This window comes from Uranotaenia lowii, chromosome 3 (assembly GCF_029784155.1).
Source record: "Uranotaenia lowii strain MFRU-FL chromosome 3, ASM2978415v1, whole genome shotgun sequence".
Lineage (NCBI taxonomy): Eukaryota > Metazoa > Arthropoda > Insecta > Diptera > Culicidae > Uranotaenia > Uranotaenia lowii.
The window spans coordinates 30,447,621-30,464,638 of NC_073693.1; the positions used below are offsets into that span (position 1 = coordinate 30,447,621).

The following is a 17,018-nucleotide window of genomic DNA, read 5'->3' on the forward strand; positions in this document are numbered from 1 at the left end:
AAGGGGATTTGGGAACACTAATTACGTTTTTTTGTTCTTCTCAGGTTTCTTTTCAAGAGCGAGCAAAGGCGCTATATCCAAGGTCAAAGACCAGAAATGATAGTGCATAGAAATCCAAAACTCTAAATTTTAAGTATTATTATTCACATTAAAACAATACTTAAATCGAAATTTTTAAATAAAAAAAGTTAAAGGAAAAAAATTATGCAAATTTCGAAGGAAATATTATTTATACCATGGAGTTTCGGATTTCTGTGCAGAAAAGCATCATTTCCATCCACAGAAGGACGAATGCATACGGACCATTATCAAGAAGCACAAAAAATTTAGCATATGTGCTTCCAACGTTAAAATCTTAGTTATAAGTAGCCATGGAAACGTATGGTACCGTTTCTTCCTCCCTGTGTTCCAGTTGTCTCTGCGTCATATACTGCACAGTGGGCCCGGCCTAGTTAAGATGAGTAGTAAATGTACTTTTACTACTCACCGGGGTGCTGACAAGATCTGGCTGTGTATGTATCATAAGCAAGCATAAGCAATTAATCTTTCGCATTAAAACTCTAAACTTGACATACAAAAACCCTACCTCGTCTTTAGATTGAGTTTCTTTTATTAAGAAGTGTGCTAAACAAGAACAGAGTTTGAAACGAACTATTTTAAGCTCAAAATTTATCCATCGAGTACTAATTTCAAACATCGACAAATTGAACACAGGTGTTTACCTCTCACAAAGGTCCACAGAATTAGAAAAAAAACAAATTTAAAATCTAATTGTTTTTACTAAAAAAAATAAAATAATAATTAAAAATAAAATTGTAATTAAAAAAATAGTGTATGCCGTTATAAATGTTATGCTGGTATGATTTTTTTTTTTCCAAGAAACAAATTTCAGCCTCAATTATTATTTTTCTTTGTTCTACTCAATGCTCAACATATACTTAAAAAGATTTTGATAAAAAAAACCTAAGTCCCAAAATTTACATTTTTCTGAAGTGCATTGATTTTAAAACGAATTTGGGTGCCCTGAATCTAAATGTGCAATTTTTCTATCAGCTTTTATTATCGAAATAACTTTAGAAAATAGGTAAAATTTTGACCAATATTTAAAACAAAAACATAACATTTTAAAATTAAAAGTTTTAAATCAATTATCAACTTTCTTCAAAACTTCAAACTATTTTGAGTTCTGCGATAAAAGTTATACAAGTTTGCTATTTCTTTACTTTTCCCCATTTAACAAATTATCAAACCAAATTGATTTTTTGATATTTCTAGAAGAATAAATCTAGTCGTTTTGCAGGTTTCAACAATTTTGTTAAATGAAAACAAGTGTTTTTAACCTTCTGCAATAATGTCAAATATACTTTTGAATTTTTCTTTTTAAGATCATGCATCGTCATCATCATAACATTATTCCCTAATTGAATTCAGTATATTACACAAAATCAGAATAAGATTTTTTCTTAAAATCTAGGTTTGATAGTCAATCAATGATGAATTTGACTTGAAACTGACAAATTTTAAAAACTCCATGTCTCTAAAACTAAATGTGATAGTTCAGGACAGTTCAGGACGCTTCAATCTACCAAATCAATCATTAAAACATAAGCACTAACATGCTTCTCCCTTGAGTTATCAATTGTATTCTATAAATAAGTTTTTATAAATAATGGTAAGACGTGTTTATTGAAAAAAATCCTTCTTAAATGGTAAAAAACTTGTCATTTTAATCTTCATATTTTATTCAATTTTCAAATGAATTTACCAAATTTTATAGCATAGTTTTTTTTTCAATTTAAAAAAACTAATTTTAAAGTCAAACTATTTAAATTTCAGGAATATTTTTGATAAGTTTGGTGTTCTTAAAATGCAAACCTTTAATTTTCTACACATCAAAAATTCACATTTCAAATTGCGTTTACTTTTTCGTCAAATTTAAAATACTAGAGCGGAATTTTTCAATCAACCCTTCAGTTGAAAATGAAGAAAATTAATCGTTAGTGAATTTTGAAAAGGGCGAATGCGCCAAACGTAAACAAATGGAGTTATTAGCTTGGTTGAAAAGTACTTTCAGATATCTACATTTTGATAGTAAAAAGTTATCTGAATGATATTTGGTTTTTGAGAAATTTAGAAAACAAAATAATATTTTTGATGGGAGCTTATGGAGCTGTCGAACTTTAAACGCGTTTTTCTCGAAACAATGATGTTGGCGAAATCAAAATTCGATACCGAAATGTAATTTAAGATGAATAATAAGTAACAATATTTTTTTTTCCTAACAATTACCAAATCATAGTTAATTTTTTACGTGATCTGACATGTATTTTAGAATGAATTTTTTTGTTCAAGTCTGTTTTTTTTGGGAATAATTATTTCAAATTTTAAAACTTGACTGCTTAGAAAATATATTTAAGCAAATTTCTTGTTTAGAATAAGAAAGACCAATTAAAAAAAAATCAATGACTTAAAAGAAGATATCATTGATTTTAAACTTTCATTGTGATTTGTTTTTGAAGTTTTGATCATGAGTATGGAAATGAGCAAGAAACTGATGTTAAAAATTCATTTCCAAGTAATATTGCGTATTTTTGGTATTGTTATTATTTTTAGGTAAATTTGAACTTCGAAAACCCACGGACGGGTCCTTCGCACGGGACTGATCGAAACGGATTAAAATAATCGGCTGTGGTATACTACACCGAAAAAACTTTTCACATGAACGCTACGTGAAAATGTACATAGATGTTTGCCACCATGAAAAGCACGTGAAACCTACGTGAATTTCAGGTAGCAAACAGAGCTCGCGCAGCAAGCAGATTTCACGTAATTTTCATATGAGTTGTATGTGAGATCAACGTAGATCGAATGTGGGTAGGGATTCGTTCTGCTACGTGCAATTCACGTAGATTTTATTGTTATATTAACGTAGGGAGGTTGTTGTTGTCGTACATTTATTTAAAGAGGGTTTTTAGTCTTGAACTTTTACCCTCACGTAGGGAGGTTTTTCGGATGTTTTAATTGAAAATGTTTTGGTTTCAAAAGTGAACATCTTTATTGCACTTGCATAATATATGTACTTTTAAATCGACACTTAACTCACTTAATTCATTGAAAACAGTAACTTCGTAGAAAAAATTTGTTTTTTTTTCTTTAGCGGTTGCTTGACCGTCTCAGCTGCCTCAATTTTAAATCCTGTTGAAAAAAAAAAACGAATATGTAAATAGCAACCAAACAACAAAATTCTATTACTTACGAAATGAATATCAGCTTCTCCATCACTCAGTTTTTTTTCGTCTTTATTCACAAACTGTCGGATCCGCGCCATATTGAGAACTGGTATTCGTTCACACAGATTTTACGTGAATCAGCCATTCAGGTTTACGTGAACATAAGATAGAATGCACCAAATCCCTCTGTATTTGGCGAATCACTGGATTCTCACGTAAATCGAATGTGTCTTTGTTTTGACAGCACCCAACTATGTGAATTTCACGTAAGGATCAAGTGTTTTTTTATTGACTGCTAAGTGCTTCACGTAAACCAGGCAAAAATTCATGTAACGAGTGGCTACGTGAAAATCCAGGTAAATTTAACGTTCCTTTATCGGATGAGTGTAGATTCCTCCGAAATTTTTTCAATTGGTCCTAAGAAGGTGAACAGCTTCATAAGAGCGGTTATACCAGATTGAGAAAATACTAAATCTCAAGTTAGGGACACTATCTAAATATATAGACGTGATCTTCCTTGACTTAGCATATGTTAAACAGGGGACATTTTACAATATATCAACTAACTGGTCGCAGTGATAGGTACCCAACAAAAGAAAGCCCATGAAACTAGTGTAAAATTTCCAACGATCGTTTTGAACAATTTTTTGTTTTTTGGCTGGGTCATCAGATTCTCTGAACACACAAAATAGAACTGTCAAAACCAAACCGAGAACAACATTTTGGTTAGTTTCAAGAAAATGGCTGTTATTGTTTCGTAACACTTTCGTCCGGTTGCATAATTGGAAAATATCTTAAAAGTTAATCGCTATTTCTTCAAGCTAGATCTGCAAAATTTTGGACAATAGGATTCAAAAGTGATTTTAAAAAAAACCGCTTTGAGATGTCTAGAATCAGTTCTGATGGGTAAGACTGATCGTCAAGAATGTTCCTAATTGCAAAAACTGCAAAACTGTTAGTTATTTCGACTGTCTCAGTAGTGTAAAAATCAAGGAATAAATAAAAGTTTATTACCTGTACTTTTTAAACGGTTTTTACTTATTGACTTTTTTCGGTGAGTAAACCAACTTTTTTTTCAAATTTACGTAACATTTCAGGTTACTCTGGGGGACATCTGATGATGGGTGAAGAAAAGTAACCCGAAACGTTACGTAAATTTGAAAAAAAAAAGTTGTTTCACTCACCGCAAAAATTCAATAAGTAAAAACCGTTTAAAATAAAGGAAGAGAAATTCTGTCCAGTCAAAAGTAAGTCTTATTGCATTTATCTAACAATAATTTGACCCCTATGTCTATTTTAGAGCGGTATTAGTTTAATTATTGATGAGTTCATATACGATTACGTCTTTTCGAAAACTTGGCACTTGAAAAATTTAATTTTTAACTTTTGAACGGCGCAATAGATGGCACTGTTTCAAATCTCTTTTCAACGTATTTTTTTGATGTCAGCATTTGAAATTTTACCCATTATTTTGAAGATTTTAATCATTAGTCCAAAACAAACCCACAACATACCGACAGGTGCTGACCAGATCGGTCAGCAGCAGATAATCGGACGGACTCTCCTGGCCCGGCTGCAGTTCCGTCAACATATCCCCCAGCACGGTCATGTTCATGGTAACGATATCCAGTTCCGACTGCAGTTTCGCTATCTGATCCTGTGACATGGACGAAGGCGGTGGCATCTGACAAAGAAACGTTGAAGGTACCTGATGAATAATTTATTCATAGAAACCAATCACTAAGTATACCAGTAACGGAACAATTTTAATGTTAACTTACAGCCGGCGAGCCGGGAGTTTGGGAAGCGTGATGTGGCGATATGCTACTCTCCGTGGCAGCCCCATCCGGTACACTCTAGCAAGGAAAGGACAAGGAAAAGAAACGATAAATTATTCATTATTGAATGTCGTCATACGTCACGACCGCTACCCAATCAAGCGGAAAAAAAACTATTGTTTTCAACTCTTACCCTTTGCGGCGTGTAGATTGGCGCCAGGGAGTCCAAATCCGTGGCCGGAAACTCGATACCTTTATTTTTTAGCTCCTGGTACACGAGAACCACTCCGTTCAGATCGCTCTGGGAACGGAAAGCGTCGGCCCAGATCTGGATCAGGCTCAGCACTTTTTCCTGCACGATGGGCGGTGGATCATTCTTGGGACCAATCAACTTCACCAGCTCCTGGATGAACTCCTTGTTGGCCACTAGCACGTGGAATGGCTTGCCGCAGTTCTTGACGCAAGTTTCCAGCACCGTCAACGTGTACATAATGACGGTGTGATTTTTCCCAGCATTTTGGGTTAGCCGTTTGCGAATGGCCTTCATCGCGTCACGGGGCCCATCGGAGGATTCGTTTATCATGTCGCATATTTCCATGTTCAGGGCCCAGTTTTCCGAGGCGAGACTAGCATCGGTTGCTTGTTCTGCGGAAAAAAATTAACCTTGTACTTTCAACTAACCTCTGATTAAATAAATATAGGAACAAAAAATCGCATCAGGACCCTCAGACTTTGTCCGATCAACCGTAAAAACATATGGCCTTAAATTCATACCTCTAAGAAAATGTTTTCATGAAAACGTTATTTTAAAATGGTTTAGAATAATCATGTGTGCGCTTTATACTATAATCAGACTTCATATCTATTCACTAATATTCAATCATCTTGATAGACCAGTGCACAGTGGTTTAAAACTCGAAAAACGTGATCATGGGCTTTTTGATGCCTTAGATGTTGAAATAGCTTAATGATCTACATCTACATGTTTTACATTGTTTCATTATTTTTAATTGCCCATATTTTGCTATTATTTTTTTTCTGATCGATCCACCTAAAAGTGAGATATTTTTTTTATTTTTTGAATTTGTCATCCAATCAAAATGATGTATTCAGAAAAGTTGTAGATACCGTGAACGGCCCTAATTCTGCGCAGTTAAGGATTTTTCAAATGTTTTATGTTATAAAAAATTTACCTTTCAATGAATATCCTCAAAATTTTGTGTACAGTTGGGCTATCTAACAAACTTAACGGCAAAAATAATCAGAGCTCGATTTTGTAACAAAAATGTGGATTATTTACAACATTTGGGAAAAATGCAAGTGGCCCTTATTCTGCGCACTATTTTCTATTTGTTCCTAATTCTGCGCATATGTCCCATATTCTGCGCACCCAAATAAAACCAATATACCCCTCCGTACTGATAAGACCAACATTTAATTTACTTAAAATGTATTAAAAAGCATGTTTAACGCTATTGCAAATTGCAAAATATGAAAAAAGGCCAATTCAAGCCTTGGATCTTCGAAGCTTATGTGACACTTTCTTTCACTATTTCTTACAGATGCTTTTTTCCTGCAGCTCGCTTACCAAATATTTGTTGACCGATCATGTTGTTCGCCGGATCTGGTCAAACTAACTTGTTTCGTTGGTGTGCAGTGCAGACTATTCCGACATACAGAAGCAGTTCCGGCGGGTTACAAAATCGCAACAGCTGGGGGAACTACGCGCTGCTTCATTTGGCTTACTATCAGTCAGTATCAGTTAGTCAACGAGTGCGAGTAAGCGGGTGAATCGAGAGAAGCTTCGCGTAGTTCCCCCAGCTGGGACGATTCCGCGGCCCGCCGGAACCGCTTGTGTATGTCGGAACGGTCTGTACAGTTGGAACTGAACGATTAACACGCGAACACGATAGAGAACGGAAATCAAGATTTTCTATTTTTTGTCAACAAAACATGTAGATTCGAAGGTATTCCTAAGAAACTCCCAACAACTTTACGGATACCCTATCTTCATAAAACTTATTAGAAAACTGTAATTAAACGTCTCTTAACTTCCTGCATTCAATTCCTTGCAACTTAAACATCAGTTCTCTCCGGTGCTTTTCATTCTGCGCATTAGGAACATAAGTAAACAAATGGTGTCAAATTCTGCGCATTGCTTAAATCATTGTTTTGATTTGAAAAACCATTTTTATCTAAAATTTTTTTGGCAGTCATGTTCAGAATGATTTTATCTTTCACGTAAAGGTATTTTCTATGAGAAAATTCTGTTTAAACGGTTTCATTTGATCTTTTTGTTTTCCTAACGCTTAAGCTGTACTGCTAACGCCGGCCATTTTTCAACGTTTGCTTCCTACATTTATTTTGATTTATTCAATTTCTCGCAAACAATTCATCAGTTTTCAAAATAATTGGAAGCATTTTGAAGATAAACAGTGACTGAAGAGATTCAGCTTTTTTCATGAATATTTTGTTCATCACATCTTGAAATATTTCTGTTTGAATATGAAAATGCGCAGAGTTTGGGATTGCGCAGAATTAGGGCCGTTCACGGTAATACAATTTTAGAAAACTTTTTAAAAGCCTTTAAAGCTCTATCTTTTGAAACAACAGATTTATAGAGATTTTTCTAAAAACTAACCTCAAAAAACGAAATTTTCGTTTAACTTTTTTCAAAGCGACTTTCGACTCTTACTTTATATGAGAGAGTTGTAACAATTGTAAAAGTACACAACTTCATTGGAGGTGTCAAGTTTCTATCTTGACGTTTAATGGTACTTTTTGTGTAATTAGGGTAGGTGTACCCACCTTCGTCGTATCCCTCTGATTCGTCTTAATTCATAAATGCATGTTTTAGAGCCGAAAAATCACTTTCCACTTTAATTGGCAACTTCACATGATAAACTTACGCCTGTGAATTTATTTTCTTTTACAAATTTGTCACTTTTGAAACTATTTTTTGAGATATTTGATTTTGAAATCGCGAAGTGAAATTAATTATTGACGCACTCCGCCATATTGAAAGACGAACTTAGTGATTCCCCCAACGTGTTTCTTTGTTTTAACGCTTCCTGTCAATGCATATAATACTCAAAATAATCAAATTCAACAGAAAAGTGTTAAAATAAAATTAGAAAAATGATTTCAAACTAATCTGAACTATATAGACTTGTCAATATTCGATTGAAATCGAATCGCTCGGCCCCCATAATTCGTCGTAATTTGCGACAGGAATAGGAAACCGTTTTGCAAGAATTGGAATTAGACCGGTTCATTTTTACTATTTTTCACTGACCACAGCCGGACTCATAGAGAATGAACATAATTGATTTCTAAGTAATCACAACACAATAAAGGAATTTTGTTTATTTTGAAGCTAGAAACTTGATGCGCTGGGAGATAAGTGCAAAAAGTCTATTTATGTTAATAAGTTACTTAAATGTATTCAGCATTGCTTATAATGCATGGTTTTTAATGAACAAAGAATTGATGGCTTTTTTAGCTAAGTGGTTGGTGTTTTATTTACTAACAGTTCCGTGCATTATTTAATAGATGTTTGAGTGCACGCAAGAATATCTCCAACTTTACACATTTCTAACGTTCAACTCCAATGACATTGTTTCTTCAAAATTTTATATTTGAAGATTTGATTATTTTTGGTTTTATTATCTGATGACACTGAATCTTTTTCAAGTATTTGAAACATGAGATACATCAACTATATGAAAATTAGACTTTTTGAACTTCTTTCATTCAAATTGCAATATCTCACATACGACCAAACGCTTTGCTCTACAGAATGGTCACTGAGAGATCCTTGATTACTCAAACTAAAACTTCTCCAGTTTTTCGAAATTCTCTAAATGGTAATCAATAACTACTCGAGGAAAAAAATTCAATTTCTGGAACGAAAACCTCGATTTCTACACGATGCAAAAAACTTCCGTTGAAAGTCAAAAAGACAAGAGAATTTAGATGAATGAATAATTTAAAATTTGAAATAAATTTGGTTTGGATCTCAATACAAGTTTGGATAAAAAAAAAATCGGTAGATATGATGTTTTGTACATAAAGTTGTCAAAATTCAACAAAATTGAAACTCTTTTATATGCTGATTATTACCATAAAAGTTTTAAAACTTGACTCATTTTTTTTTGGTTTCGATTATAGTCGTTCTACCATCATTATGGCATTCGCGACTTTATCAACGTTGCAGATGGCGGATCGTTATTGAAAAACTTATCCGGTACAACTGTGTTCGATGTTTACTCTTGGGCTCGAACTCGCGAACGTCGGCTCAGGAAAAAACTTGACTCATGTTTGTTTCATTTTTTTATAAATTCTCGGCGAATTTTCAACTAAAGATGTTTTGTAATTTTTGACATATTACACCCAAAATTCAGCCTCTGTGCCAATGGCGTGTAGTCAATTTCATAGCATCATTGGTACAAGAAGATAACGCGACCGGCACTGATTCGATTTGCGCCCACCGGCATTAACCTCCAGCGCAACCGAATTGCGTATGTCTGAATGAAACAAAATAAAAACGTTTTCGCGTCCCTCCCCATCGCCACACAAGCCGAAGAAGGATGGAAATAAATACCGGCCAACACCAGGCAGCCAGCGAACCGAGCACTGTGCGTGTGTATGTAGCAAAAGCAACAACAAAAACATTCCTTCAATGCACCGGCAAACAACACCGGAGAAGCTGCCCGGCTTTAGCAGCTGTGTATATGTAGCGTGTGTATGTAATAGCAGGCAGTAAGCAAAGCACAGTTCTCATTCAATGGGTTTCCCGTTCCTTCACTCCCGTTTCCTTTCCTGTTTCCATCTTAAGACAAAGGAATGCATTGAAAGGAGGCCAAACGCCGGGAAGCCGCCGTTGTACGTTTTTTTGTGATTGATCGGTAACAGAAAGGCTATGACAAATATACCTCGTCCTGCATGAAGCTCGAATAGTACACTGGTTAGAAAGTCGGACTGGCAAGACGATACAATTGGTGATTTGAGTTCGATTCTCACTACGGTGGCTGTGGTTTTAATTTTTATTTTCTTGTTTCTGGGATGAATTATCCAATAGGAAGGAAATCCCATAAAATGTTTTTCTTGTTTTGGTTAGGAGCCGAGTCCTTATGCCAGTTACGGTTTTATAAACATTCCGTCTTCGGCACAGTGCACATTTCAGCGCATTATCGGCACAGAGATATGCTAAATAGGCATTGGATTTTTGCAACCTCTTCTATGGGTGTACAGTTTGAATAAAAAAGTCGAAAAGTTTAATTTTAGTTGAATCACAAACCTTTTTGCAAAAACTTTTATCGCTCGTGAAAAAAAAAACTCGAATAGATGAGCTGAACCAGTCTAATGCGCATTATTCGCATCAACGTGCGTGTTGCTTTGTTTCGATATCCTTTGCCAGGGTTCCCACATGGATAAGAATACATATGTTGACAAAACGCAAGAGTGATTCTGTCTCTCGTGAAATGTCTTACTATTCAGTCTCATTACGTAGAAAAAACATATAGTTCTATTAAAAATGTTAATTACTTTAAATATGTGCAGTTTCTGTGAAAATTTGTGCATTGTAATTAGTGGAAAATATCTGTATGAATGTTATAAAATCTTATTTTACAGACAAATCCTGGATCATGGCAGCCCTGTCCGTTGGAGAGTGTGTTGGTAGAAAATACATTTGCAGGGTGGATTCAGTTTGTAAGGTCTAATACTGTGTTTCCTGCAATTGCCTTAGCCAAGCAATGGTACCTAGCTACAATAAGGCTACCTTGAGATTTCTTGGCAAGACCGCGTTATTGCGACTTAGATCTCATTCGAACTTTGCAGTTATCCTGCGCGGTTGATCCGAGCGAAGTAAATAATAGCATTTGCATGAACCGCAACCGCAAAATTTCAAATCTATCCCTCATGAGGGAGGAATAGTTTGGGACAATTTCGGTAGAATTGAATAGAAGGTATAATATTTTGCTGCCTGCAGATGCATTACCCAAGCAATGGTAGACCTGTTTACAATAAAGCTATCCTAGTTTCATGGCTTATTGCGACTGGTTACTTGAAAGAACTTCTGCTGTTATCCTGCACGGTTGATCCGTTCGATGTAAGCTAATGCAAATTGCATGAACCGCAACCGCAAAATTTAAAATGTGTTTCTGAAGAGGGTGGAATAAATTGAGACAATTTCGGTCTCCTTGTACGACGGAATTAGGAACCTGGTACGACAATGAAGGAACTTGAATGAGGAAAATAAATCATAAATTGACTAAAAAGTACGTAATGGATTGATCTATTTCCTACATAGTTTCATAAAACAGAATTGAAAATATAGTTCAATTACTAAACATCAGTTTTAAACCAACATGGAAGGCAATTCTATTGAAATAATGAAAACAGCTTCCTTAAGCCGTTGTCTTAGGGGCCTCTACCCTACGTTTTAAAATTGCATATTTTCAATGTTCCCTATCTCTAAAAGTTGCAAACTTATGAAAACAAAATTATATGCATTTGAAAGGCAGATTCTTAAGCTTTAATGAACATATAATTTCATTTGTATGTATCAGGTTTTACTACTAAAATTATTTATCTGAAAGATAGTAGTTTTGAAGTTTTTGTTAAGCCAACCTGGCAATCTCTTGCTGTTTAGCAAAAGGAAGGATGAAATCTTCTTTTTCTTCTATTCCTACCGCTGACAAGTGAAGACGACAGTTCCTAATTTGTTAAGATTGAAGAGTTGGCCCTGTCTAGAAGCGTTAGTTTCATTATAGTTAGTAAATCATTTATCTGAAAGAAGGTAGTTTTGTATTAATGGGCATTTTGCGTATTTTATCAACACACATCTTTACAAATGTAGCCACTTTGATTTTGTAACCTTTAATTTTCATGGCTTTCTTCAAAATTTTTCTTTATTTATAAAGTTTTAGTTTTGGTTAAATAGTTGTGTAAGAGAGTAAATTAGAATGAAATATTAAAATTAATTTTCATGATCTTCTTCTTCTAATTGTTCCAAAGCAACATGTAGTTTGAATCGGCAACAAAGGGAAAATGTGGTCTTGGTTTAGATTTTCTTAGGCTTGTTATATGAGGTTCCGAAGATTCGAGCATCCGATGCATAAGGTCGATGTTTGTTGCTTGCCTTGAAAATTTTCGAGTGTTATGTTCTCTAAAATTTCGAATATCCTTATTCCTAGACTCTTGAGCGTCTTCGGATAATTGCCCAATGGGTATTAAAAAGTGTTTCACGATTTGAGCCCCATGGAACAAAATTTTGTGAACTGCTGCGGGTATATAATACCACGGATACAAATTAACTAGTTTCATGGCCGTTTCCTTAGAAAACTTAACGAATTTTTCCACATTTATTTTCTGGCTAGAAAATCCATCCTTTTGCTAAACAGCAAGAGATTGCCAAGTTGGCTTAACAAAAACTTCAAAACTACTATCTTTCAGATAAATGATTTTAGTAGTAAAACCTGATACATACAAATGAAATTATATGTTCATTAAAGCTTAAGAATGTGCCTTTCAAATGCATATAATTCTGTTTTCATAAGTTTGCAACTTTTAGAGATAGGGAACATTGAAAATATGCAATTTTAAAACGTAATTACACAGAAGTACCATTAAACGTCAAGATAGAAACTTGACACCTCCAATGAAGTTGTGTTCTTTTACAATTGTTACAACTCTCTCATATAAAGTAAGAGTCGAAAGTCGCTTTGAAAAAAGTTAAACGAAAATTTCGTTTTTTGAGGTTAGTTTTTAGAAAAATCTCTATAAATCTGTTGTTTCAAAAGATAGAGCTTTAAAGGCTTTTAAAAAGTTTTCTAAAATTGTATTATCTACAACTTTTCTCAATACATCATTTTGATTGGATGACAAATTCGAAAAATGAAAAAAATATCTCACTTTTAGGTGGATCGACCGGAAAAAAAATAATAGCAAAATATGCGCAATTAAAAATAATGAAACATTGTAGAACATGTAATTAAGCTATTTTGACATCTAAAGCATCAAAAAGCCCATGATCACGTTTTTCGAGTTTTAAACCACTGTGCAGTGGTCGGCAACCTTTTGAGTACAAAGAGCCGAAAACAACAAATTTTCGAAATTTCAGGGATTGAAAGAGCCGCATTATTGTTTTCGCGACAAAAATAAGTACCTATATCATTTCCTGAATCAATAATTAATTAGAAAAACAATCTTTAAAGTTTTTTTTTTTTAATTTACGTACTTAGGTAAGAATTATTTAAATAAATAGAATAAAATAAGTTAAAGGATATGTGTCATGTATAAGAAACAATTTATAACTCTGTTGAAAGTGAAAAAAATTGACATTTTCATAATCGTAACGAAGCATATAAACGTTTCAGAAATATGGTGTTCAGATTAAATCAGATTAATTGTATTAATTGTATTAATTGTATTCGATAAATTTTTTGGTCTTCTTAAATCATGCTTCAGGCAACTTACGTCATTTTTATATTTTTAAGAATTTATAGCTTCCAGCGTATGCGTCTGCAGAATTATTTTACCCATAAGAAAAATAGCAAGATATAATTTTATGTCAGAATAGACATTTTTGGGCTGGGCATTTTTGGCAACTGAATGAAAAATTAAACTATTTTGTAAACTTAATGGAAAGTTGAAATAAAAAAAATATCTGATCAGTACGTTCAAAGTATTTTACTGGCATGATTAATTAGTTTTAAAATATTTTTCTGAATTAAGATTTCAAATTAAAGTTGGAAAAGTTGGAGTGGTAAAAAATTGAAAATAATAATGAAACATTAATTATTCTGAGACATAAAATGAATTTCGTCACTGAAACTTAGTTTAAAATGTCGGCCTGTCTGTGATAAAAATAGCTTCCAAGATGGTTTTATGTATCAATGTCTTTTTCGAAAATTCCGCTAATGAAGACAAATAACCAAAGTTTACCAGATTATCTCAATCATGATGGTTTGTTCCAATAAATATTTTCATTTTAACATCTTTGTTGGTCTTATATTAGATTCATTGTTTCAAATCTAATTCAAGAATTCAGTTATGAGATTCGGTTTTCAATGTTCCATATATCTGGCTTCGGCTTTCTAAGTTCCCCTTTTTTTTTAAATTAAAGTTTTAATAAATGTTATATATGACAAATTAAAATAAAATTTCAAGAGCTGATATAAATACTTACCATAAACGACCCTAATCTGAACAAATGTAGTTCAAGCAATCTGCTTGCAAAATCGATACAATTTTTTTCTCCTCAAAATTTAGTAATTTCTGTCTTAAAAAACAAAATGCGCAGAATTTGTAACTGCGCAGAATAGAATGTAAATTCTGGATTCTTAATTCTAAGATAAGTAAATTGAAAGTTTGTATTTTTAAGAGCTACATTTTTTTCACATTTAATGCATGAAATTTTATAATGAACAGGTTTATTAAATTCTTACCCAGTATCATTATTTTCTTCAATTCAAATAACACAAAAAGGATTGAAGCAGCCATTTTTGTTTTTTTAATTATTAATCGTTAAAGCTTAAAATAATTTTAAAAATAATTGCTTCGTTATGAAACGATTTTTAAAATATTTCTAAAGCTTTTTTCAAAAAGGTTATCGTTCTATGTGTTTGCTTAAAACTCAGAAACTTGGTAAAAATAACGTTTTATTAACAAAACAGCGGTTATCCAAGAATCACTTTTTTCCAAAAAAAAATTCATAATTCTTTATTTTCATAATTGCAATAAAATTTACATTTTTTCACACATGTTTGTTATAATTTTTCACCTGTAAATGAGTAATAAAAAAAATGAGTTCATTTTCTTTTACCTCCGGCTCAACTTTCATATTGAAATGATAATAAGAATTAAAAACATTCACGCGTTTTTTTAGATAATTTTATGTTAGTTACATTAGTTTGAGGAACTAAAAATTATATATTTTTTTAAATTTGTTCAAACGATTGCAAACGATTGAATCATGTTAAGACCGTAGAAAGTATAGAGGCTTTAGTGTTAATATTATTTCATACCATTTTTTCTTCAATATTAGGGATTTCATACAACAACAGCTTTTCAGTTTTGGAATAATCTACCACAACAACGACCATGCTGCTCGTTTTTTGTATCAAGTTTTGAGGTTTATTGTCCCGTCTCATCTGTACACAATCAGCTCAAGTGTACGTGAGAAATGTCAAAAAGAACTCTATATGTGTATATGGGAGAGTGGAGAATCATGGGCCACTTTTTTTCTTTGTTCCATTACTTATTATAAAAGATAGAATGAAAATAAAAAATGGTATTGTTTTCTATATTTTTAAGGTATCATTTGGCTATTTTTAAAAATTTAAATAAGTTATTTTCTCCAAGTTCTGACCGTTTTAAAAAAAGCAATATTTTTTGGATTTTGAAAAATTGACCAAATAACATGCAAAGTTTATGAGTTGACCCTAAACTGTAATTTCAAAATTCATTTCGTTATTTTAAAGCAATTTCAGGCGATGAAATAAAAAAGAGAGTTGTGTATGATCGAATAGATTAAAAAACCTGGCTTGCGAACGTCTAAGCGAAATTCCTTATATATAGGATGGACAAAATATTTTTGAGAAGTCTTCATTTGGCATAACGAAACTTTACAGATAGGGATAACAAATTTTAAGTTCTCAATGAGTATAAATACATAAAAATAAAGGTGGCCCAAGATGAGTGGCCCACGCAAATCCCATACAAATTTTAGGCTCGTTGAGCGACCCCTTCCCGTGATCCGATTGGCCCAAATTCGGCATGAGATCTTGTACTAGGCCTGGGATCAATTTGAGTCTGCAGCGCATAACATTACACAAGTTTTAAATTTCCCATACAAATTTGGGGCAGCCTAGATCATAAAAATCATTCATTTGATCCAAAAACTTTCTGAGAACTTTCCGTAATCTTTTGACGATTCATGAGAAAAATTATCTGATGTTGTTTCTAAGGAATATTCCTATTTTACTCCTGGTATCTCCCTCCAGTAAACGCACAGTTTTTGTTGATTGTATCGGTCAGTTTTTTCCACCAATACCTCGTCTAACCTAACCAATATGTTTGGAGACCATTTTTCTTCAATTCTCATTCTTTTGAGAAGAACTAGGGAGAGACAATTTGATGGGTGGAATCAGCTGCTTCGAAATTAACTTCATTTGGTTATTTTTGTGCCACTGACACACTTTTCCACGGGGCTGACTAAATCTGACCAAAACATTAGAGGATCTTCATAGAATTCAAATCAACGTAAAAACGGTTGGTTGAGAAGACAGTAGAATGCTAAGTAAACAACCAGAACTCTCTTATTAGGCTTTCGAAATCGGCGCACAAATGATTTTGTCACGAAAACACTGGCTTGTTCACCACAGAATGAGATTCTGACCAATCATGTTAATTTTAACAAATCTACCGCAAATGCAAATTTTAAACGATATTCTCGTCTGTACTTTAACAAGTTCTCACCACTCCAGCTATAGATTTATTTTCAAAACAACAGTTTTGTTACATTCTTCATTGATTGATTAATACTTTTGAAGGAAAGTGTGCACCAATTTTTTTTGGCTTCTCCTCGTGTACATCGCTAATATTTTAAAAACGCATAAATTTAGAAATTTTGAAAAAAGGCAGGATAGTACTTTTTATAATCAATACAACAATACTGTCAACATTTTCCATGACGGATCACAAGGAACGTAGGTATAGCCGAAAGAAAGTGTCCCATCTCTTAATGAAGCTTTAAATGCTAAAATTTCAGCAAAATCATCTCAAATTTTACACTGACGCTTGGTTACGCTGACGCTTCTTTTACAAAAACCAGTTAATTAGTTGAATAAACACTTAAAAAACATTAAAAATATGTTCTACAAAATTTTAAAGAGAATGTAAATGAAATTCTAGACAAAAATTTGATAAAAAAAATCCAGATTTGGAAGCAACTTTTTTTCAATTTATAAAAAAAATCTGCATTACAGCTCTAAAGTTTTGAGAC

At 33.2% G+C, this 17,018-nt stretch overlaps 1 protein-coding gene across 3 annotated transcripts in view; it reads right to left on the reverse strand.

Annotated features, from left to right (window-relative positions):
• Positions 1 to 17,018, reverse strand: part of LOC129751548 (target of Myb1 membrane trafficking protein) — a 30,414-nt gene that overhangs the window by 10,232 nt on the left and 3,164 nt on the right. For 2 of the 3 annotated variants that reach the window (XM_055747106.1, XM_055747104.1), the window contains exons 2-4: positions 5,202 to 5,653; positions 5,012 to 5,086; positions 4,745 to 4,938 (exon numbers count right to left, since the gene is read on the reverse strand). In XM_055747106.1, the coding sequence (XP_055603081.1) occupies positions 4,745 to 4,938; positions 5,012 to 5,086; positions 5,202 to 5,653 (721 nt within the window). The remainder of the gene's footprint in view (positions 1 to 4,744; positions 4,939 to 5,011; positions 5,087 to 5,201; positions 5,654 to 17,018) is intronic. The other variant, XM_055747105.1, reaches the window with a different exon arrangement.